The sequence below is a fragment of the Telmatherina bonti genome (genome assembly GCF_933228915.1).
Source record: "Telmatherina bonti genome assembly, chromosome: 4".
NCBI lineage: Eukaryota > Metazoa > Chordata > Actinopteri > Atheriniformes > Telmatherinidae > Telmatherina > Telmatherina bonti.
In genome coordinates this window covers 38,253,186-38,276,195 of record NC_136622.1, presented here as the reverse complement: position 1 = coordinate 38,276,195, position 23,010 = coordinate 38,253,186, and the positions used below count along the sequence as shown (strand labels likewise).

Here is a 23,010-nt window from a genome sequence, read left to right as displayed (position 1 = left end):
CATATATATATATATATACATATACATATATACATATATATATATACATATATACATATACATATATATATATACATATATATATATATATATATATATATATATACATATATATATATATATACTTACTACTGGTGACTTCAAGTACTGCACAGATAGGCTCCATCAGTCCCTGCTGGGGAACAAGAACTCGGGGTCAAGGGTCAAAAGGGTGGGTGGGGGGGTGGGTGGTCCTGACCTGTACAGATCAGAAGGGGGGCGGGGGGGTCTAACCTGGACAGGTCGGGAGGGGGGGTCCTGATTTGGACAGATCAGAAGAGGGGGGTCTCAGAGGTCAGGACCCCCCCCCCTCCCCTACCCCTTCTGACCTGGACAGGTCGCCACGGCACTAACAGGACAGACCAACAGGCTCTCGCGCTGCTCCATGTGATGAAGGTTTGTCAAAATCGCTTCTCTAAACGTGACGCTCCGACAGATGGCCTGACGTAGAGCTGGCCGCAACCAGGAAGTGACGTCAGCACGCCGCGTCAGGCTGTGTTGATGTTTTGGAGAACGGGAAGAAGAAGAAGAAGAGACGCTTTTTGTTTTTGTTCAGCAGAACCGTCGAACCGAAGCCGCTTCTTTCCTCCGTTTCGCCTCGATAACTGCCTCTTGTCGGCGATTCCAGGCGAAGGGCCGGGCCAAGGGGCGAACTGACCGACACGTTTGATCCAGAACGGGAGGACTTGTCCCCCTCTGACCCCCTCCCTGCCCCCCTCCCTCCACCATGACGATCCTCCCGAAGAAGAAGCCCAGCTCCGGGGTCGGCGTCTCGGACCACGCCGATGACAGCGACCGTCGAAGCGGTTCCGACCCTCACCAGCACCCGCACCCCCATGCAGGACGAACGGGAGCCCGACCCAGGGCTTCGCCCCCGCCGTGGTCCTACCAGACCGCTCCGCCCTCTGCCCGGGACGACAGGCGGAGCATCGAGGCGACTTCCCGGCCGCAGCAGGCCTCTCCGCCGCCCGTTGGCTCCGTGTCCCCGGTGGGGCCGGGCGACGGGCGGGACAGCAGCGGCGGAATGGTCGCAGGGTCCCGCGGAGAGCTTGTGGTTTCGGCCGGTGTTGTGGGATGCGGAGGCGGCTTGGGGAGCTGCTGCTCCGGGCCTGGGCTCAGCAAGAGGCGGCGGCAGGCAGGCTCCTGCTCCAGCGGGGTGGTCGCTGCTCTGGCCGGGGGAGGCCAGCCCGGGGTGGCCGGACCGGGAGGTGTGGGCTCCAGCCAGGACACGGAGGAGGGAGCGGGGAACAACAGCGAGGATGAGTACGAGAACGCCGCCCGGCTGCAGTCCATGGACCCGGCCACAGTGGAGCAGGTAGGCTACTAGCCGCGATGCTAATGCTAACCCGGCCACGGTGGCTAGCCGTGGTGCTAATGCTAACGCAGCTACAAACCTGCGACATCTGGAGGCTCTTTATCTCCGCTGCATCGTCTGGATTTAAACCAACATTAGAAGAAAAAGCTAAGTTCTGCTTTTACTGGAGAAACTTTATAGAAGCTTTTCATGCTGATGACGTGATTAAATGTTTGACGTCATCGTGCGCGCACGCCGTGAAGCGTCCTCAGGTAACCATGGCAACGGGTCCTGACAGGTGAGAAGACGCTGATTCCTGGACCAGTCCTCAGCATTACCTGCCAGGAGACATGGACACACACCGTGACACCTGTCGTTAAAAACCTGGTTTGTTCTTTATTCAGGTGGGGAGGAAATCACCATGGTAACCAGTGACACGGGATGCTGTGGGGGGTGGGGGGGGGGGGGGGGGGGGGGGGGTTCCTGGGGGGCGGGCAGGGTTCACCTAAAACAGTTTCCTGAATGCCAAGCTCAGGCTGCTGTGTTGTAGAGATGTGTGCACGAGGAGCATGCACGTTGGCGATCCCCAGATCCTCCAGGTCCTCTAGGTCCTCCAGGTCCTCCAGATTCTTCAGGTCCTTCAGGTCCTTCAGGTCCTTCAGGTCCTCCAGGTCCTTCAGGTCCTCCAGATTCTTCAGGTCCTCCAGATCCTCCAGGTCCTCCACATTCTTCAGGTCCTCCAGGTCCTTCAGGTCCTCCAGATTCTTCAGGTCCTCCAGGATTAAAATTCATTTAATCTCGAAATTCGGCATATTTAGGGGCGTGTCCTTTTGATTGACAGGTACCCGATCTCCTGCTTTAAACAACCGCGGTTTTTAGCCAGTTAACAACGTGACTTAGCTTTAGCCTGCTTACGTTCGTTAGCTGGTTAGCTCCTGTTATCTCAGAAAATCCTGATTAAGATCTCAAATCGATGTGTCAGACATCAGACCAGTTAGGAGGAACCTGAAGCAGTAAGGTTTGTTGGGAAGCAAGAAAGTTAAGTTGGTGATGGAGGAGCTCTGTGATTGGTCAGAGCGGTTTCCTTTGTCTGGTTGGTCATTTCAACCTGATCATGTGACAGCTGAGATCTGGCAGGTGAAGTCTGTATGTGTACTGGGAGAACTGGTCTCCAGTCTGCCCAGCAGGGCTGATACTGGGAGAACTGGTCTCCAGTCTGCCCAGCAGGGCTGATACTGGGAGAACTGGTCTCCAGTCTGCCCGGCAGGGCTGATACTGGGAGAACTGGTCTCCAGTCTGCCCGGCAGGACTGATACTGGGAGAACTGGTCTCCAGTCTGCCCGGCAGGGCTGATACTGGGGGAACTGGTCTCCAGTCTGCCCGGCAGGACTGATACTGGGAGAACTGGTCTCCAGTCTGCCCGGCAGGGCTGATACTGGGAGAACTGGTCTCCAGTCTGCCCGGCAGGGCTGATACTGGGAGAACTGGTCTCCAGTCTGCCCGGCAGGACTGATACTGGGAGAACTGGTCTCCAGTCTGCCCGGCAGGGCTGATACTGGGAGAACTGGTCTCCAGTCTGCCCGGCAGGACTGATACTGGGAGAACTGGTCTCCAGTCTGCCCGGCAGGGCTGATACTGGGAGTACTGACCTCCAGTCTGCCCGGCAGGGCTGATACTGGGAGAACTGCTCTCCAGTCTGCCCGGCAGGACTGATACTGGGAGAACTGGTCTCCAGTCTGCCCGGCAGGGCTGATACTGGGAGTACTGACCTCCAGTCTGCCCGGCAGGACTGATACTGGGAGAACTGGTCTCCAGTCTGCCCGGCAGGGCTGATACTGGGAGAACTGGTCTCCAGTCTGCCCGGCAGGACTGATACTGGGAGAACTGGTCTCCAGTCTGCCCGGCAGGACTGATACTGGGAGAACTGGTCTCCAGTCTGCCCGGCAGGACTGATACTGGGAGAACTGGTCTCCAGTCTGCCCGGCAGGACTGATACTGGGAGAACTGGTCTCCAGTCTGCCCGGCAGGGCTGATACTGGGAGAACTGCTCTCCAGTCTGCCCGGCAGGACTGATACTGGGAGAACTGGTCTCCAGTCTGCCCGGCAGGACTGATACTGGGAGAACTGGTCTCCAGTCTGACCAGCAGGGCTGATACTGGGAGAACTGGTCTCTGATGCAGCTCTGTGTTGCTTCAGCAGGAACACTGGTTTGAAAAAGCTCTGCAAGATGAAGGAGGACGGAGCGTGTCTGTTCAGAGCCGTGGGTGAGTACCATCATCTTCATCAGCAGGCGGCGTCCCATCCACCGGAACGATGACGAAGATGATGATGTCAGCGGGACGTGTCCAGATGTGTTTCTGCAAACATGGCGGCTACAACACAACGTGGCTGCCGGGGACTCGGCGCGTGGGCCGGGGACGGCGACCCGGCGCGTGGGCCGGGGACGGCGACTCGGCGCGTGGGCCGGGGACGGCGACTCGGCGCGTGGGGCGGGGACGGCGACTCGGCGCGTGGGCCGGGGACGGCGACTCGGCGCGTGGGCCGGGGACGGCGACTCGGCGCGTGGGGCGGGGACGGCGACTCGGCGCGTGGGGCGGGGACGGCGACTCGGCGCGTGGGGCGGGGACGGCGACTCGGCGCGTGGGCCGGGGACGGCGACTCGGCGCGTGGGCCGGGGACGGCGACTCGGCGCGTGGGGCGGGGACGGCGACTCGGCGCGTGGGCCGGGGACGGCGACTCGGCGCGTGGGCCGGGGACGGCGACTCGGCGCGTGGGCCGGGGACGGCGACTCGGCGCGTGGGCCGGGGACGGCGACTCGGCGCGTGGGCCGGGGACGGCGACTCGGCGCGTGGCCCGGGGACGGCGACTCGGCGCGTGGGCCGGGGACGGCGACTCGGCGCGTGGCTCGGGGACGGCGACTCGGCGCGTGGGCCGGTGGGGTGGGTCTGTTTGTGCCTTTACACACTTTTAATGTGCTATTGTGTGAACTGTTTGGTTGTCATGGAAACAGGATTTATTTTCCAAGATTCTACTTCCTGTGGACGCCATACTGTGAAAACCATGAAAACGGATTTCGAGATGAAAAGTGAGCAGAAGCTTCCGGAAGGTTGTTCTGCTTGTTTGATCCGTTTAAACGTGGGAAATTACAGACTGAAATGCTTTTACCGGAAGAATGACGGGGCATTTAAACGCAGCGCAGGCCGCTTCCTGCAGCTCCTCTGGTGGCCAGCGGGGGGCAGCATGTAGCTGCAGATCAGCTGAGTGGAGTTTCCTCCTCGGCTCCTTCACGCGGTGTCTTCAGGTGTCAGAGGAAAGCTGGACACCACGCTTTGTGGGATCAGTGTGAAAGAGGAGGGAGGTCCAGGTTGTGTTTCAGGTTCCAGCTTTTGTGTTCTTGCAGTTATAAAACCACGTGTGTGTGTGTGCGTGTGTTACCTGTAACCACACACCTGCCCTCCTGTTATGTAAGGAAGTGTTTCAGCGAAGCTTGGTGTTCTCACCTGTCGATCAGCTGATCAGCACACGTGTGAAATGTCAGGATAACCAGAAGGTCTGCAGCTTTCCCATCCTTCCCAGTAAAAGCAACATGTCAGGCCAGTGATGTAGCTGAAATGTGGAGGTCTTCCCTGAAGGACTCGCCTGGATGGGAACTGATGTGAACCGCTGACTCCTTCAGGAAGACCTCGCTGATTCCAGCAGGACGAAGCTGGACAACATCCCGACAGCCTGGCTTCTGCACTCACAGGCAGCTCCCATGTTCCAGCATTACTGGATCCTGCTCTGACCGGATCCGGGTCCCGGTCTCTGACGGAGGCGGAGGTCTGCGTTTGGACCAGGAGGCGGAGCTGCAGTGAGGACCAGGAGGCGGAGCTGCAGTGAGGACCAGGAGGCGGCGCTGCAGTGAGGACCAGGAGGCGGAGCTGCAGTGAGGACCAGGAGGCGGCGCTGCAGTGAGGACCAGGAGGCGGAGCTGCAGTGAGGACCAGGAGGCGGAGCTGCAGTGAGGACCAGGAGGCGGAGCTGCAGTGAGGACCAGGAGGCGGAGCTGCAGTGAGGACCAGGAGGCGGCGCTGCAGTGAGGACCAGGAGGCGGAGCTGCAGTGAGGACCAGGAGGCGGAGCTGCAGTGAGGACCAGGAGGCGGCGCTGCAGTGAGGACCAGGAGGCGGCGCTGCAGTGAGGACCAGGAGGCGGAGCTGCAGTGAGGACCAGGAGGCGGAGCTGCAGTGAGGACCAGGAGGCGGAGCTGCAGTGAGGACCAGGAGGCGGCGCTGCAGTGAGGACCAGGAGGCGGCGCTGCAGTGAGGACCAGGAGGCGGCGCTGCAGTGAGGACCAGGAGGCGGAGCTGCAGTGAGGACCAGGAGGCGGAGCTGCAGTGAGGACCAGGAGGCGGAGCTGCAGTGAGGACCAGGAGGCGGCGCTGCAGTGAGGACCAGGAGGCGGAGCTGCAGTGAGGACCAGGAGGCGGAGCTGCAGTGAGGACCAGGAGGCGGAGCTGCAGTGAGGACCAGGAGGCGGAGCTGCAGTGAGGACCAGGAGGCGGAGCTGCAGTGAGGACCAGGAGGCGGAGCTGCAGTGAGGACCAGGAGGCGGAGCTGTAGTGAGGACCAGCTGTGTTGTGTTCCAGCGGGCGGTTGCTGTGACTCGCGCTGCAGGCGGAGGTTCTGTGTGCCGGGCTGCAGAAGGCTGGAACGCCCTGCGGAGACCAGACCTCTCCAGCTCTCTCGCCAACATCTGTACATGGTTAATAAGTTGAACAGAAAACAGTTGATTTATAGATTTATTTCTCAGCGGATAAATTCCTGCAGGAGAGTCCAGCTCCGGTTGTCAAGGACCGCTGTCCTCCAGGTGTTCCATGTATCCCTGCTCCAACGCACCTGGCGTCCATGAAATGGATCCAACAGCCGATGAAGTTCTGCACAATGCCTGATTAGTTTGTGTCAGGCGTGTTGGAGCAGGGATGCGTAGACGACCAGGTGTTCTACGTCGTCTGCAATGAGACGGCTTATCTGGTGGACGAGAATTACCCATAGTGCTCCAGTCCTCCGTTGCCTAGCAACTACATATGCCAGATTCTGGAGATTCTGTGTGTGTGTGTGTGTGTGTGTGTGTGTGTGTGTGCGCGCGTGCGTGCGCATGCGTGCGTGCGTGTGTGTGTGTGCACACGCGGCTGCAAAGGAAGCTGGTGGGAGGTTACATGACCAGTCACCGTCGTTACCGGTCATGTGACTTGCTGGTAGATCAGCTCATCCCACCGCCTCCACCAGACAGGAAGTTTGTTCCAGAAGCTGATTGATTGATTATTATTACCTGATGTCAGACCGTTGTCAGACGGTGAGCTGCACACCGGACCAGAACCTTCAGACCTGCAGGTCTGACCTGGACCCGATGGAAAACACAGATTGCAGCAGGTTAACAGTCTGAATGGGTTCCCGGTTCAGAACTGTTCTCAGGGTCTGATCCGGTCTGTGAAACCCTCCAGAACCTGCAGATGTGGAGATGCTCAGAAACCAGAGCAAACGTTTTAATCTGCAGGCTAAAACTTTTGTTAAAGTTATTTATTTTATTTTTTAATGATTATTTATTGTTTTAGATTGGAAGTTTTGATTTGTACGTTTTTATTCTTTATTTGTATTTTATTTAATAAAATTAATAAATTTTTAACCTAATTTAGGTTTTTATTTTTATTTTGTTAGTTTTAAATCTATATTTAATCTATTTTTAATTCTGTATTTAAACTGTTATCTTTTACTTCATTTCATCCATCCATCCATTTTCTTTCACTTACATTATTTAATTTTATCTTAATATTCTCCTTCATCACGTTATGATCCTGTAAATATTTGCGACTTTGGGAGTAACTGGTTTTGTTGGTGGTGGTGCTGGTCTGGCGGGACGTTGTTGTGTTAAATGTTTCTACTCTGTAAAAAAATTTCTGTTCAGTTTGGAAAAAAAAAAACTTTGTGTTTATTCGTAAACAAACTTCGTCGAGTTTTAAATAAACGGTTGGTTTCAGACTCATATTGGTTAATAACTGGTAAAATGAATGGTTAATATCTGTTTAGATAACTAGTTGAATAACTGGTTAAATGAATGGTTAGTATCTGTTAACCAGTTGAATAACTGGTTAAATGAATGGTTAGTATCTGTTAACCAGTTGAATAACTGGTTAAATGAATGGTTAGTATCTGTTAACCAGTTGAATAACTGGTTAATAACAGGTAAATTAATGGTTAATATCCTATATAACTGGTTAATAACTAATAAAATGAATGGTTAATATCTGTTTAGATAACTAGTTGAATAACTGGTTAATACCTGGTGAAATGACCGGACTGGTTCTGTGTGTCTCAGCTGATCAGGTTTACGGAGACCAGGACATGCACGAGGTGGTGCGGAAACACTGTATGGATTACCTGGTGAGCTTCACCTGACTCTGGTGTCGGCCGATCAGCTGCCAGCTCACCATATGTATTGCTAAAGTTTCTTTGTGGCCAACAGATGAAGAATGCTGATTATTTCTCCAACTACGTGACGGAAGATTTCACCACATACATCAACAGGAAGAGGAAAAACAATTGCCATGGCAACCACATCGAAATGCAGGCCATGGCCGAGATGTACAACAGACCTGTGGAGGTGTACCAGTACAGCACAGGTGAGTTGCTCTGCCCACCTGATCCGTGGTCAGCCAATCACCTTCCTTCAGCCTCACTCCGCCCCGCCTCTTCCCGCAGAGCCAATCAACACATTCCACGGCATCCACCAGAACAATGATGAGCCAATCAGAGTCAGCTACCACCGCAACATCCACTACAACTCTGTGGTGAATCCCAACAAGGCCACTATCGGGGTGGGCCTGGGTCTGCCCGCCTTCAAGCCTGGGGTACCAGAACCAGAACAGGCACACTGTGGGTGTGTGTGTGTGTGTTATCTCAACATATGTGTGTGTTGTCCTCCTCCCAGTACGCAGACCAGTCTCTGATGAAATCCGCCATCAAGACCTCGGAGGAGTCGTGGATCGAGCAGCAGATGTTGGAGGACAAGAAGAGGGCGACGGACTGGGAGGCCACGAACGAGGCCATCGAGGAGCAGGTGGCACGGGAGTCCTACCTGCAGTGGCTGCAGGACCAGGAGAAGCAGGCCCGGCAGGTACGGGCCGGGGGCCAGAGGGGGGACTGGGGGCGGGGCCGGGACCTGGGACTAGAGGTGGGAGCAGAGGGGGACTGGGGGCGGGGCCGGGACTTGGGACTAGAGGTGGGAGCAGAGGGGGACTGGGGGCGGGGCCGGGACTTGGGACTAGAGGTGGGAGCAGAGGGGGACTGGGGGAGGGACCTGGGACTAGAGGTGGGAGCAGAGGGGGACTGGGGGCGGGGCGGGGACCTGGGACTAGAGGTGGGAGCAGAGGGGACTGGGGGCGGGGCCGGGACCTGGGACTAGAGGTGGGAGCAGAGGGGGACTGGGGGCGGGGCCGGGACCTGGGACTAGAGTGGGACCAGAGAGGGGACTGGGGCGGGACCTGGGACTAGAGGTGGGACCAGAGAGGGGACTGGGGGCGGGACCTGGGACTAGAGGTGGGACCAGAGAGGGGACTGGGGCGGGACCTGGGACTAGAGGTGGGACCAGAGGGGGACTGGGGCGGGACCTGGGACTAGAGGTGGGAGCAGAGGGGGACTGGGGGCGGGGCCGGGACCTGGGACTAGAGGTGGGAGCAGAGGGGTACCTGGGGGGCGGGACCTGGGACTAGAGGTGGGAGCAGAGGGGGACTGGGGGCGGGGCCGGGACCTGGGACTAGAGGTGGGACCAGAGGGGGACTGGGGGCGGGACCTGGGACTAGAGGGGGACTGGGGGCGGGGCCAGGACCTGGGACTAGAGGTGGGAGCAGAGGGGGACCTGGGGGCGGGACCTGGGACTAGAGGTGGGACCAGAGGGGGACTGGGGGCGGGGCCGGGACCTGGGACTAGAGGTGGGACCAGAGGGGGACTGGGGGCGGGACCTGGGACTAGGAGGGGGACTGGGGGCGGGGCCGGGACCTGGGAATAGAGGTGGGAGCAGAGGGGGACTGGGGGCGGGGCCGGGACCTGGGACTAGAGGTGGGAGCAGAGGGGGACTGGGGGCGGGGCCGGGACCTGGGACTAGAGGTGGGACCCAGAGGGGGACCTGGGGGTGGGACCTGGGACTAGAGGTGGGACCAGAGGGGGACTGGGGGCGGGGCCGGGACCTGGGAATAGAGGTGGGAGCAGAGGGGGACTGGGGGCGGGGGCCGGGACCTGGGACTAGAGGTGGGACAGAGGGGGACCTGGGGGTGGGACCTGGGACTAGAGGTGGGACCAGAGGGGGACTGGGGGCGGGGCCGGGACCTGGGACTACAGGTGGGACCAGAGGGGGACCTGGGGGCGGGACCTGGGACTAGAGGTGGGGAGCAGAGGGGGACTGGGGGCGGGGCCTGGGACTAGAGGTGGAGCAGAGGGGGACTGGGGGCGGGACCTGGGACTAGAGGTGGGAGCAGAGGGGGACTGGGGGCGGGACCTGGGACTAGAGGTGGGACCAGAGGGGGACTGGGGGCGGGGCCGGGACCTGGGACTAGAGGTGGGACCAGAGGGGTACCTGGGGGTGGGACCTGGGAATAGAGGTGGGAGCAGAGGGGGACTCGGGGCGGGGGCCGGGACCTGGGACTAGAGGTGGGACCAGAGGGGGACCTGGGGGCGGGGACTTGGGACTAGAGGTGGGAGCAGAGGGGGACTGGGGGCGGGGCCGGGACCTGGGACTAGAGGTGGGACCAGAGGGGGACCTGGGGGCGGGACCTGGGACTAGAGGGGGACTGGGGGCGGGGCCGGGACCTGGGACTAGAGGTGGGACCAGAGGGGGACCTGGGGGCGGGACTTGGGACTAGAGGTGGGAGCAGAGGGGGACTGGGGGCGGGACCTGGGACTAGAGGTGGGAGCAGAGGGGGACCTGGGGGCGGGGCCGGGACCTGGACTAGAGGTGGGAGCAGAGGGGGACTGGAGGCGGAACCTGGGACTAGAGGTGGGAGCAGAGGGGGGACTGGGGGCGGGACCTGGGACTAGAGGTGGGAGCAGAGGGGGACTGGAGGCGGAACCTGGGACTAGAGGTGGGAGCAGAGGGGGACTGGGGGCGGGACCTGGGACTAGAGGTGGGAGCAGAGGGGGACTGGGGCGGGACCTGGGACTAGAGGTGGGAGCAGAGGGGGACTGGGGGTGGGACCTGGGACCATGTGTGTTACAACAAACCGTCATGTTTTGTCACTTCAGCCCCGTAAAGCCAGCGCCACGTGCAGCTCCGCCACCGCCGCGGCTTCTAGCGGACTGGATGACTGGAGTGCCCGGTCACCACGGCAGCGTGACTCTGACCCCTCCCATTCCCACTCCGACCTCACAACAGCTCCGTCGACCCACAACAAGCCCCCCTCCCCTGCAGGTGCTGCCCTCATCCTGAGCAAACCGCCGTCACCCTGCGCCCCAGGTAACCACACACCTCCACAGACCCCCCCCCCCCGCTACGTACTGCTGGATCAGTCACACTGTGTGTGTGTGTGTGTGTGTGTGTGTGTGTGTGTGTGTGTGTGTGTGATGCCTTCAGGTCCCAGTAATCAGAGTCGTCATCACTTGGAGTACAGAGCCATCATGCAGGAGATGTCGCCGACTGCGTTTGGTGAGAAACCCGTCCGTCTGTCAGAACGTCACTTTCACACCGAATGTTAGAGGACCTCCTGCTCCCCCCGACGTCTCTGCTTCTCCTGTTCCTCCTGCTCCCCCCGACGTCTCTGCTTCTCCTGTTCCTCCTGCTCCCCCCGACGTCTCTGCTTCTCCTGTTCCTCCTGCTCCCCCCGACGTCTCTGCTTCTCCTGTTCCTCCTGCTCCCCCCGACGTCTCTGCTTCTCCTGTTCCTCCTCTCTCCCCCGACGTCTCTGCTTCTCCTGTTCCTCCTGCTCCCCCCGACGTCTCTGCTTCTCCTGTTCCTCCTGCTCCCCCCGACGTCTCTGCTTCTCCTGTTCCTCCTGCTCCCCCCGACGTCTCTGCTTCTCCTGTTCCTCCTGCTCCCCCCGACGTCTCTGCTTCTCCTGTTCCTCCTGCTCCCCCCGACGTCTCTGCTTCTCCTGTTCCTCCTGCTCCCCCCGACGTCTCTGCTTCTCCTGTTCCTCCTGCTCCCCCTGACGTCTCCGCGTCTCCTGCTCCCCCCGACGTCTCCGCGTCTCCTGTTCCTCCTGCTCCCCCCGACGTCTCCGCGTCTCCTGTTCCTCCTTTTCCCCCCCGACGTCTCCGCGTCTCCTGTTCTTCCCGACGTCTCCGCGTCTCCTGTTCTTCCCGACGTCTCCGCGTCTCCTGTTCCTCCTGCTCCCCCCCGGCGTCTCCGCGTCTCCTGTTCCTCCTGTTCCCCCCGACGTCCTCCGCGTCTCCTGTTCCTCCTGCTCCCCCCGACGTCTCCGCGTCTCCTGTTCCTCCTGCTCCCCCCGACGTCTCCGCGTCTCCTTTTCCTCCCGACGTCTCCGCGTCTCCTGCTCCTCCCGACGTCTCCGCGTCTCCTGCTCCTCCCGACGTCTCCGCGTCTCCTGTTCCTCCTGCTCCCCCGACGTCTCCGCGTCTCCTTTTCCTCCTGCTCCCCCGACGTCTCCGCGTCTCCTGTTCCTCCCGACGTCTCCGCGTCTCCTGTTCCTCCTGCTCCCCCCGACGTCTCCGCGTCTCCTGTTCCTCCTGCTCCCCCCGACGTCTCCGCGTCTCCTGTTCCTCCTGCTCCCCCCGACGTCTCCGCGTCTCCTGTTCCTCCTGCTCCCCCCGACGTCTCCGCGTCTCCTGTTCCTCCTGCTCCCCCCGACGTCTCCGCGTCTCCTGTTCCTCCTGCTCCCCCCGACGTCTCCGCGTCTCCTGTTCCTCCTTCTCCCCCCGACGTCTCCGCGTCTCCTGTTCCTCCTGCTCCCCCCGACATCTCCGCGTCTCCTGTTCCTCCTGCTCCCCCCGACGTCTCCGCGTCTCCTGTTCCTCCTGCTCCCCCCGACGTCTCCGCGTCTCCTGTTCCTCCTGCTCCCCCCCAACGTCTCCGCGTCTCCTGTTCCTCCTGTTCCCCCCGACGTCTCCGCGTCTCCTGTTCCTCCTGCTCCCCCCGACGTCTCCGCGTCTCCTGTTCCTCCTGCTCCCCCCCCAACGTCTCCGCGTCTCCTGTTCCTCCTGTTCCCCCCGACGTCTCCGCGTCTCCTGTTCCTCCTGTTCCCCCCGACGTCTCCGCGTCTCCTGTTCCTCCTGTTCCCCCCGACGTCTCCGCGTCTCCTGTTCCTCCTGTTCCCCCCCGACGTCTCCGCGTCTCCTGTTCCTCCTGCTCCCCCCGACGTCTCCGCGTCTCCTGTTCCTCCTGCTCCCCCCGACGTCTCCGCGTCTCCTGTTCCTCCTTCTCCCCCCGACGTCTCCGCGTCTCCTGTTCCTCCTGCTCCCCCCGACGTCTCCGCGTCTCCTGTTCCTCCTGCTCCCCCCGACGTCTCCGCGTCTCCTGTTCCTCCTGCTCCCCCCGACGTCTCCGCGTCTCCTGTTCCTCCTGCTCCCCCCGACGTCTCCGCGTCTCCTGCTCCCCCCGACGTCTCTGCGTCTCCTGTTCCTCCCGACGTCTCCGCGTCTCCTGTTCCTCCTGCTCCCCCCCGACGTCTCCGCGTCTCCTGTTCCTCCTGCTCCTTCCCGACGTCTCCGCGTCTCCTCCTCCTGCTCCCCCCGACGTCTCCGCGTCTCCTGTTCCTCCTGCTCCCCCCCGACGTCTCCGCGTCTCCTGATCCTCCTGTTCCCCCCGACGTCTCCGCGTCTCCTGCTCCCCCCGACGTCTCCGCGTCTCCTGTTCCTCCTGTTCCCCCCGACGTCTCCGCGTCTCCTATTCCTCCCGACGTCTCCGCGTCTCCCGTTCCTCCTGCTCCCCCCCGACGTCTCCGCGCCTCGTGTTCCTCCCGACGTCTCCGCGTCTCCTGCTCCCCCCGACGTCTCCGCGTCTCCTGTTCCTCCTGCTCCCCCCCGACGTCTCCGCGTCTCCTGATCCTCCTGTTCCCCCCGACGTCTCCGCGTCTCCTTTTCCTCCTGCTCCCCCCGACGTCTCCGCGTCTCCTGTTCCTCCCGACGTCTCCGCGTCTCCTTTTCCTTCTGCTCCCCCCCGACGTCTCCGCGTCTCCTGTTCCTCCTGCTCCCCCGACGTCTCCGCGTCTCCTTTTCCTCCTGCTCCCCCCGAGGTCTCCGCGTCTCCTGTTCCTCCCGACGTCTCCGCGTCTCCTGTTCCTCCTGCTCCCCCCCGACGTCTCCGCGTCTCCTGTTCCTCCTGCTCCCCCCAACGTCTCCACGTCTCCTGTTCCCCCCGACGTCTCCGCGTCTCCTGTTACTCCTGCTCCCCCCCGACGTCTCCGCGTCTCCTGTTCCTCCTGCTCCCCCCCGGCGTCTCCGCGTCTCCTGTTCCTCCTTTTCCCCCCGACGTCTCCGCGTCTCCTGTTCTTCCCGACGTCTCCGCGTCTCCTGTTCTTCCCGACGTCTCCGCGTCTCCTGTTCCTCCTGCTCCCCCCCGGCGTCTCCGCGTCTCCTGTTCCTCCTTTTCCCCCCGACGTCTCCGCGTCTCCTGTTCTTCCCGACGTCTCCGCGTCTCCTGTTCCTCCTGCTCCCCCCGACGTCTCCGCGTCTCCTTTTCCTCCCGACGTCTCCGCGTCTCCTGCTCCTCCCGACGTCTCCGCGTCTCCTGCTCCTCCCGACGTCTCCGCTTCTCCTGTTCCTCCTGCTCCCCCGACGTCTCCGCGTCTCCTTTTCCTCCTGCTCCCCCCGACGTCTCCGCGTCTCCTGTTCCTCCCGACGTCTCCGCGTCTCCTGTTCCTCCTGCTCCCCCCGACGTCTCCGCGTCTCCTGTTCCTCCTGCTCCCCCCGACGTCTCCGCGTCTCCTTTTCCTTCTGCTCCCCCCGACGTCTCCGCGTCTCCTGTTCCTCCTGCTCCCCCGACGTCTCCGCGTCTCCTTTTCCTCCTGCTCCCCCCGACGTCTCCGCGTCTCCTGTTCCTCCCGACGTCTCCGCGTCTCCTGTTCCTCCTGCTCCCCCCGACGTCTCCGCGTCTCCTGTTCCTCCTGCTCCCCCCCGACGTCTCCGCGTCTCCTGTTCCTCCTGCTCCCCCCGACGTCTCCGCGTCTCCTGTTCCTCCTGCTCCCCCCCGACGTCTCCGCGTCTCCTGTTCCTCCTGCTCCCCCCGACGTCTCCGCGTCTCCTGTTCCTCCTGCTCCCCCGACGTCTCCGCGTCTCCTTTTCCTCCTGCTCCCCCCGACGTCTCCGCGTCTCCTGTTCCTCCCGACGTCTCCGCTTCTCCTGTTCCTTCTGCTCCCCCCCGACGTCTCCGCGTCTCCTGTTTCTCCTGCTCCCCCCGACGTCTCCGCGTCTCCTGTTCCTCCTGCTCCCCCGACGTCTCCGCGTCTCCTTTTCCTCCTGCTCCCCCCGACGTCTCCGCGTCTCCGTTTCCTCCCGACGTCTCCGCTTCTCCTGTTCCTTCTGCTCCCCCCCGACGTCTCCGTGTCTCCTGTTCCCCCCGACGTCTCCGTGTCTCCTGTTCCCCCCGACGTCTCCGCGTCTCCTGTTCCTCCTGCTCCCCCCGACGTCTCTGCGTCTCCTGTTCCTCCTGCTCCCCCCGACGTCTCCGCGTCTCCTGTTCCTCTTGCTCCCCCCGACGTCTCCGCGTCTCCTGTTCCTCCTGCTCCCCCCCGACGTCTCTGCTTCTCCTGTTCCTCCTGCTCCCCCCCGACGTCTCCGCTTCTCCTGTTCCTCCTGCTCCCCCCCGACGTCTCCGCGTCTCCTGTTCCTCCTGCTCCCCCTGACGTCTCCGCGTCTCCTGCTCCCCCCGACGTCTCCGCGTCTCCTGTTCCTCCTGCTCCCCCCCGACATCTCCGCGTCTCCTGTTCCTTCTGCTCCCCCCGACGTCTCCGCGTCTCCTGTTCCTCCTGCTCCCCCGACGTCTCCGCGTCTCCTTTTCCTCCTGCTCCCCCCGACGTCTCCGCGTCTCCTTTTCCTCCTGCTTCCCCCGACGTCTCCGCGTCTCCTTTTCCTCCTGCTCCCCCCGACGTCTCCGCGTCTCCTGTTCCTGCTGCTCCCCCCGACGTCTCCGCGTCTCCTGTTCCTCCTGCTCCCCCCGACGTCTCCGCGTCTCCTCTTCCTCCCGACGTGTCCGCGTCTCCTGTTCCCCCCGACGTCTCCGCGTCTCCTGTTCCTCCTGCTCCCCCCGACGTCTCCGCGTCTCCTGTTCCTCCTGCTGCCCCCCGACGTCTCCGCGTCTCCTGTTCCTCCCGACGTCTCCCCGTCTCCTGTTCCTCCCGACGTCTCCGCTTCTCCTGTTCCTCCTGCTCCCCCCGACGTCTCCGCGTCTCCTCTTCCTCCCGACGTGTCCGCGTCTCCTGTTCCCCCCGACGTCTCCGCGTCTCCTGTTCCTCCTGCTCCCCCCGACGTCTCCGCGTCTCCTGTTCCTCCTGCTCCCCCCGACGTCTCCGCGTCTCCTGTTCCTCCTGCTCCCCCCCGACGTCTCCGCGTCTCCTGTTCCTCCTGCTCCCCCCGACGTCTCCGCGTCTCCTGTTCCTCTTGCTCCCCCCGACGTCTCCGCGTCTCCTGTTCCTCCTGCTCCCCCCCGACGTCTCTGCTTCTCCTGTTCCTCCCTCTCCCCCCCGACGTCTCCGCTTCTCCTGTTCCTCCTGCTCCCCCCCGACGTCTCCGCGTCTCCTGATCCTCCTGTTCCCCCCGACGTCTCCGCGTCTCCTGCTCCCCCCGACGTCTCCGCGTCTCCTGTTCCTCCTGTTCCCCCCGACGTCTCCGCGTCTCCTTTTCCTCCTGCTCCCCCCGACGTCTCCGCGTCTCCTGTTCCTGCTGCTCCCCCCCGACGTCTCCGCGTCTCCTGTTCCTCCTGCTCCCCCCGACGTCTCCGCGTCTCCTCTTCCTCCCGACGTGTCCGCGTCTCCTGTTCCCCCCGACGTCTCCGCGTCTCCTGTTCCTCCTGCTCCCCCCGACGTCTCCGCGTCTCCTGTTCCTCCTGCTCCCCCCCGACGTCTCCGCGTCTCCTGTTCCTCCCGACGTCTCCCCGTCTCCTGTTCCTCCCGACGTCTCCGCTTCTCCTGTTCCTCCTGCTCCCCCCGACGTCTCCGCGTCTCCTCTTCCTCCCGACGTGTCCGCGTCTCCTGTTCCCCCCGACGTCTCCGCGTCTCCTGTTCCTCCTGCTCCCCCCGACGTCTCCGCGTCTCCTGTTCCTCCTGCTCCCCCCGACGTCTCCGCGTCTCCTGTTCCTCCTGCTCCCCCCGACGTCTCCGCGTCTCCTGTTCCTCTTGCTCCCCCCGACGTCTCCGCGTCTCCTGTTCCTCCTGCTCCCCCCCGACGTCTCTGCTTCTCCTGTTCCTCCTGCTCCCCCCCGACGTCTCCGCGTCTCCTTTTCCTTCTGCTCCCCCCGACGTCTCCGCGTCTCCTGTTCCTCCTGCTCCCCCGACGTCTCCGCGTCTCCTTTTCCTCCTGCTCCCCCCGACGTCTCCGCGTCTCCTGTTCCTCCCGACGTCTCCGCGTCTCCTGTTCCTCCTGCTCCCCCCGACGTCTCCGCGTCTCCTGTTCCTCCTGCTCCCCCCCGACGTCTCCGCGTCTCCTGTTCCTCCTGCTCCCCCCGACGTCTCCGCGTCTCCTGTTCCTCCTGCTCCCCCCCGACGTCTCCGCGTCTCCTGTTCCTCCTGCTCCCCCCGACGTCTCCTGTTCCTCCTGCTCCCCCGACGTCTCCGCGTCTCCTTTTCCTCCTGCTCCCCCCGACGTCTCCGCGTCTCCTGTTCCTCCCGACGTCTCCGCTTCTCCTGTTCCTTCTGCTCCCCCCCGACGTCTCCGCGTCTCCTGTTCCTCCTGCTCCCCCGACGTCTCCGCGTCTCCTTTTCCTCCTGCTCCCCCCGACGTCTCCGCGTCTCCTGTTCCTCCCGACGTCTCCGCTTCTCCTGTTCCTTCTGCTCCCCCCCGACGTCTCCGCGTCTCCTGTTTCTCCTGCTCCCCCCGACGTCTCCGCGTCTCCTGTTCCTCCTGCTCCCCCGACGTCTCCGCGTCTCCTTTTCCTCCTGCTCCCCCCGACGTCTCCGCGTCTCCTGTTCCTCCTGCTCCCCCCGACGTCTCCGCGTCTCCTGTTCCTCCCGACGTCTCCGCTTCTCCTGTTCCTTCTGCTCCCCCCCGACGTCTCCGTGTCTCCTGTTCCCCCCGACGTCTCCGCGTCTCCTGTTCCTCCTGCTCCCCCCGACGTCTCTGCGTCTCCTGTTCCTCCTGCTCCCCCCGACGTCTCCGCGTCTCCTGTTCCTCTTGCTCCCCCCGACGTCTCCGCGTCTCCTGTTCCTCCTGCTCCCCCCCGACGTCTCTGCTTCTCCTGTTCCTCCTGCTCCCCCCCGACGTCTCCGCTTCTCCTGTTCCTCCTGCTCCCCCCCGACGTCTCCGCGTCTCCTGTTCCTCCTGCTCCCCCTGACGTCTCCGCGTCTCCTGCTCCCCCCGACGTCTCCGCGTCTCCTGTTCCTCCTGCTCCCCCCGACATCTCCGCGTCTCCTGTTCCTTCTGCTCCCCCCGACGTCTCCGCGTCTCCTGTTCCTCCTGCTCCCCCGACGTCTCCGCGTCTCCTTTTCCTCCTGCTCCCCCCGACGTCTCCGCGTCTCCTGTTCCTCCTGCTTCCCCCGACGTCTCCGCGTCTCCTTTTCCTCCTGCTCCCCCCGACGTCTCCGCGTCTCCTGTTCCTGCTGCTCCCCCCGACGTCTCCGCGTCTCCTGTTCCTCCTGCTCCCCCCGACGTCTCCGCGTCTCCTCTTCCTCCCGACGTGTCCGCGTCTCCTGTTCCCCCCGACGTCTCCGCGTCTCCTGTTCCTCCTGCTCCCCCCGACGTCTCCGCGTCTCCTGTTCCTCCTGCTCCCCCCCGACGTCTCCGCGTCTCCTGTTCCTCCCGACGTCTCCCCGTCTCCTGTTCCTCCCGACGTCTCCGCTTCTCCTGTTCCTCCTGCTCCCCCCCGACGTCTCTGCTTCTCCTGTTCCTCCTGCTCCCCCCCCGACGTCTCCGCTTCTCCTGTTCCTCCTGCTCCCCCCCGACGTCTCCGCGTCTCCTGTTCCTCCTGCTCCCCCTGACGTCTCCGCGTCTCCTGCTCCCCCCGACGTCTCCGCGTCTCCTGTTCCTCCTGCTCCCCCCGACATCTCCGCGTCTCCTGTTCCTTCTGCTCCCCCCGACGTCTCCGCGTCTCCTGTTCCTCCTGCTCCCCCGACGTCTCCGCGTCTCCTTTTCCTCCTGCTCCCCCCGACGTCTCCGCGTCTCCTGTTCCTCCTGCTTCCCCCGACGTCTCCGCGTCTCCTTTTCCTCCTGCTCCCCCCGACGTCTCCGCGTCTCCTGTTCCTGCTGCTCCCCCCGACGTCTCCGCGTCTCCTGTTCCTCCTGCTCCCCCCGACGTCTCCGCGTCTCCTCTTCCTCCCGACGTGTCCGCGTCTCCTGTTCCCCCCGACGTCTCCGCGTCTCCTGTTCCTCCTGCTCCCCCCGACGTCTCCGCGTCTCCTGTTCCTCCTGCTGCCCCCCGACGTCTCCGCGTCTCCTGTTCCTCCCGACGTCTCCCCGTCTCCTGTTCCTCCCGACGTCTCCGCTTCTCCTGTTCCTCCTGCTCCCCCCGACGTCTCCGCGTCTCCTCTTCCTCCCGACGTGTCCGCGTCTCCTGTTCCCCCCGACGTCTCCGCGTCTCCTGTTCCTCCTGCTCCCCCCGACGTCTCCGCGTCTCCTGTTCCTCCTGCTCCCCCCGACGTCTCCGCGTCTCCTGTTCCTCCTGCTCCCCCCGACGTCTCCGCGTCTCCTGTTCCTCCTGCTCCCCCCGACGTCTCCGCGTCTCCTGTTCCTCTTGCTCCCCCCGACGTCTCCGCGTCTCCTGTTCCTCCTGCTCCCCCCCGACGTCTCCGCGTCTCCTGTTCCTCCTGCTCCCCCCGACGTCTCCGCTTCTCCTGTTCCTCCTGCTCCCCCCCGACGTCTCTGCTTCTCCTGTTCCTCCTGCTCCCCCCCGACGTCTCCGCTTCTCCTGTTCCTCCTGCTCCCCCCCCGACGTCTCCGCGTCTCCTGATCCTCCTGTTCCCCCCGACGTCTCCGCGTCTCCTGCTCCCCCCGACGTCTCCGCGTCTCCTGTTCCTCCTGTTCCCCCGACGTCTCCGCGTCTCCTTTTCCTCCTGCTCCCCCCGACGTCTCCGCGTCTCCTGTTCCTGCTGCTCCCCCCGACGTCTCCGCGTCTCCTGTTCCTCCTGCTCCCCCCGACGTCTCCGCGTCTCCTCTTCCTCCCGACGTGTCCGCTTCTCCTGTTCCCCCCGACGTCTCCGCGTCTCCTGTTCCTCCTGCTCCCCCCGACGTCTCCGCGTCTCCTGTTCCTCCTGCTCCCCCCCGACGTCTCCGCGTCTCCTGTTCCTCCCGACGTCTCCCCGTCTCCTGTTCCTCCCGACGTCTCCGCTTCTCCTGTTCCTCCTGCTCCCCCCGACGTCTCCGCGTCTCCTCTTCCTCCCGACGTGTCCGCGTCTCCTGTTCCCCCCGACGTCTCCGCGTCTCCTGTTCCTCCTGCTCCCCCCGACGTCTCCGCGTCTCCTGTTCCTCCTGCTCCCCCCGACGTCTCCGCGTCTCCTGTTCCTCCTGCTCCCCCCGACGTCTCCGCGTCTCCTGTTCCTCCTGCTCCCCCCGACGTCTCCGCGTCTCCTGTTCCTCCTGCTCCCCCCGACGTCTCCGCGTCTCCTGTTCCTCCTGCTCCCCCCCGACGTCTCTGCTTCTCCTGTTCCTCCTGCTCCCCCCCGACGTCTCCGCGTCTCCTTTTCCTTCTGCTCCCCCCGACGTCTCCGCGTCTCCTGTTCCTCCTGCTCCCCCGACGTCTCCGCGTCTCCTTTTCCTCCTGCTCCCCCCGACGTCTCCGCGTCTCCTGTTCCTCCCGACGTCTCCGCGTCTCCTGTTCCTCCTGCTCCCCCCGACGTCTCCGCGTCTCCTGTTCCTCCTGCTCCCCCCCGACGTCTCCGCGTCTCCTGTTCCTCCTGCTCCCCCCGACGTCTCCGCGTCTCCTGTTCCTCCTGCTCCCCCCCGACGTCTCCGCGTCTCCTGTTCCTCCTGCTCCCCCCGACGTCTCCGCGTCTCCTGTTCCTCCTGCTCCCCCGACGTCTCCGCGTCTCCTTTTCCTCCTGCTCCCCCCGACGTCTCCGCGTCTCCTGTTCCTCCCGACGTCTCCGCTTCTCCTGTTCCTTCTGCTCCCCCCCGACGTCTCCGCGTCTCCTGTTCCTCCTGCTCCCCCGACGTCTCCGCGTCTCCTTTTCCTCCTGCTCCCCCCGACGTCTCCGCGTCTCCTGTTCCTCCCGACGTCTCCGCTTCTCCTGTTCCTTCTGCTCCCCCCCGACGTCTCCGCGTCTCCTGTTTCTCCTGCTCCCCCCGACGTCTCCGCGTCTCCTGTTCCTCCTGCTCCCCCGACGTCTCCGCGTCTCCTTTTCCTCCTGCTCCCCCCGACGTCTCCGCGTCTCCTGTTCCTCCCGACGTCTCCGTGTCTCCTGTTCCCCCCGACGTCTCCGTGTCTCCTGTTCCCCCCGACGTCTCCGTGTCTCCTGTTCCCCCCGACGTCTCCGCGTCTCCTGTTCCTCCTGCTCCCCCCGACGTCTCTGCGTCTCCTGTTCCTCCTGCTCCCCCCGACGTCTCCGCGTCTCCTGTTCCTCTTGCTCCCCCCGACGTCTCCGCGTCTCCTGTTCCTCCTGCTCCCCCCCGACGTCTCTGCTTCTCCTGTTCCTCCTGCTCCCCCCCGACGTCTCCGCTTCTCCTGTTCCTCCTGCTCCCCCCCGACGTCTCCGCGTCTCCTGTTCCTCCTGCTCCCCCTGACGTCTCCGCGTCTCCTGCTCCCCCCGACGTCTCCGCGTCTCCTGTTCCTCCTGCTCCCCCCGACATCTCCGCGTCTCCTGTTCCTTCTGCTCCCCCCGACGTCTCCGCGTCTCCTGTTCCTCCTGCTCCCCCGACGTCTCCGCGTCTCCTTTTCCTCCTGCTCCCCCCGACGTCTCCGCGTCTCCTGTTCCTCCTGCTTCCCCCGACGTCTCCGCGTCTCCTTTTCCTCCTGCTCCCCCCGACGTCTCCGCGTCTCCTTTTCCTCCTGCTCCCCCCGACGTCTCCGCGTCTCCTGTTCCTGCTGCTCCCCCCGACGTCTCCGCGTCTCCTGTTCCTCCTGCTCCCCCCGACGTCTCCGCGTCTCCTCTTCCTCCCGACGTGTCCGCGTCTCCTGTTCCCCCCGACGTCTCCGCGTCTCCTGTTCCTCCTGCTCCCCCCGACGTCTCCGCGTCTCCTGTTCCTCCTGCTCCCCCCGACGTCTCCGCGTCTCCTGTTCCTCCTGCTCCCCCCCGACGTCTCCGCGTCTCCTGTTCCTCCCGACGTCTCCTGTTCCTCCCGACGTCTCCGCTTCTCCTGTTCCTCCTGCTCCCCCCGACGTCTCCGCGTCTCCTGTTCCTCCTGCTCCCCCCGACGTCTCCGCCTCTCCTGTTCCTCCCGACGTCTCCGCGTCTCCTGTTCCTCCTGCTCCCCCCGACGTCTCCGCGTCTCCTGTTCCTCCTGCTCCCCCCGACGTCTCCGCGTCTCCTGTTCCTCCTGCTCCCCCCGACGTCTCCGCGTCTCCTGTTCCTCCCGACGTCTCCGCGTCTCCTGTTCCTCCTTCTCCCCCCCGACGTCTCCGCATCTCCTGCTCTTCCTGCTCCCCCCAACGTCTCCTTCTCCCCCCAACGTCTTCTGCTCCTCCTGCTTCCCCCAACGTCTTCTGCTCCTTCCGCTCCCCCCAACGTGTCCTGCTCCCCCCAACGTCTTCTGCTCCTCCTGCTCCCCCCAACGTCTTCTGCTCCTCCTGCTCCCCCCAACGTCTTCTGCTCCTCCTCCTCCCCCCGACGTCTCTGTGTCTCTCAGTTGTACTGCTGTAAACAGGATGTGTGGTGAAATGAAGCCCGTTGGAGCCCTGAAACTCAGTAAAAACTTCCTCAGACTTCTAACGATCCCGTTTCCTGTCTGGAAGAAAAGGAGAACCTTTACCTCCTCCATCATGACCCCCCTGCGACGCATCACGCTTAAATATTTCACAACACTTGTTTCTCCTGCACACCGATGGTTCATGAACATCTCCACATGTAACCATCCCTGTGTTTACCGCCCCACAGCAGCTTATCTGTTAAACTCAGGGAGGGAGGGGTGTGTAAGTTGTCATCAGGCCGGCGAGCCTTCTGCTTCCTGCTGGAACCTTCAGGTCCGTACCGCCGTTGTTTACAGCTAAATCTCGTTCTGAATCAACAGGAAGCAGCTGAGCAGACCTGTGTTTGTGTGTGTTTGTGTGTGTGTGAGAGCTTTCACACACACTTTGGGTTTTATCTGACGTTCAGAAGACAGAACTTTTTTCTTGTTCTCGAGGCTCCAAGAAGAAAATGACGTCATTTTGTTCTCGCGGATGTGTTTGAGGACAGTTCTGGACACATCCGGCTGCAGGACTTTTTCCTTGCGGGGCGAGAAGTATCGTGTGATTGGTCGGACATGTGAGGTGGGTGTGGTTAACACTGAGAAAGCAGGAAGTGGAGTTGCTGCTTCCGTGTGTTTCCTGTTGCAGGTAAAACGGATTGTTTTGATAAAACAGCTGATCGAGGTGGTGAGAAAGTAGAACATTTTTATATTAAAACACTCAGACCC

The 23,010-nt window shown here is 62.9% G+C and overlaps 1 protein-coding gene across 1 annotated transcript in view; it reads left to right on the top strand.

The window, feature by feature from the left end:
- The first annotated feature begins 531 nt into the window (after positions 1–531).
- Positions 532–23,010, top strand: part of otud5a (OTU deubiquitinase 5a) — a 31,535-nt gene continuing 9,056 nt past the window's right edge. The window contains 9 exon segments of the mRNA XM_079239760.1: positions 532–1,354; positions 3,530–3,555; positions 3,557–3,597; positions 7,688–7,752; positions 7,835–7,991; positions 8,071–8,219; positions 8,300–8,485; positions 10,606–10,816; positions 10,934–11,005. Of these exon segments, the coding sequence (XP_079095886.1) occupies positions 767–1,354; positions 3,530–3,555; positions 3,557–3,597; positions 7,688–7,752; positions 7,835–7,991; positions 8,071–8,219; positions 8,300–8,485; positions 10,606–10,816; positions 10,934–11,005 (1,495 nt within the window). The 5' untranslated portion in view covers positions 532–766.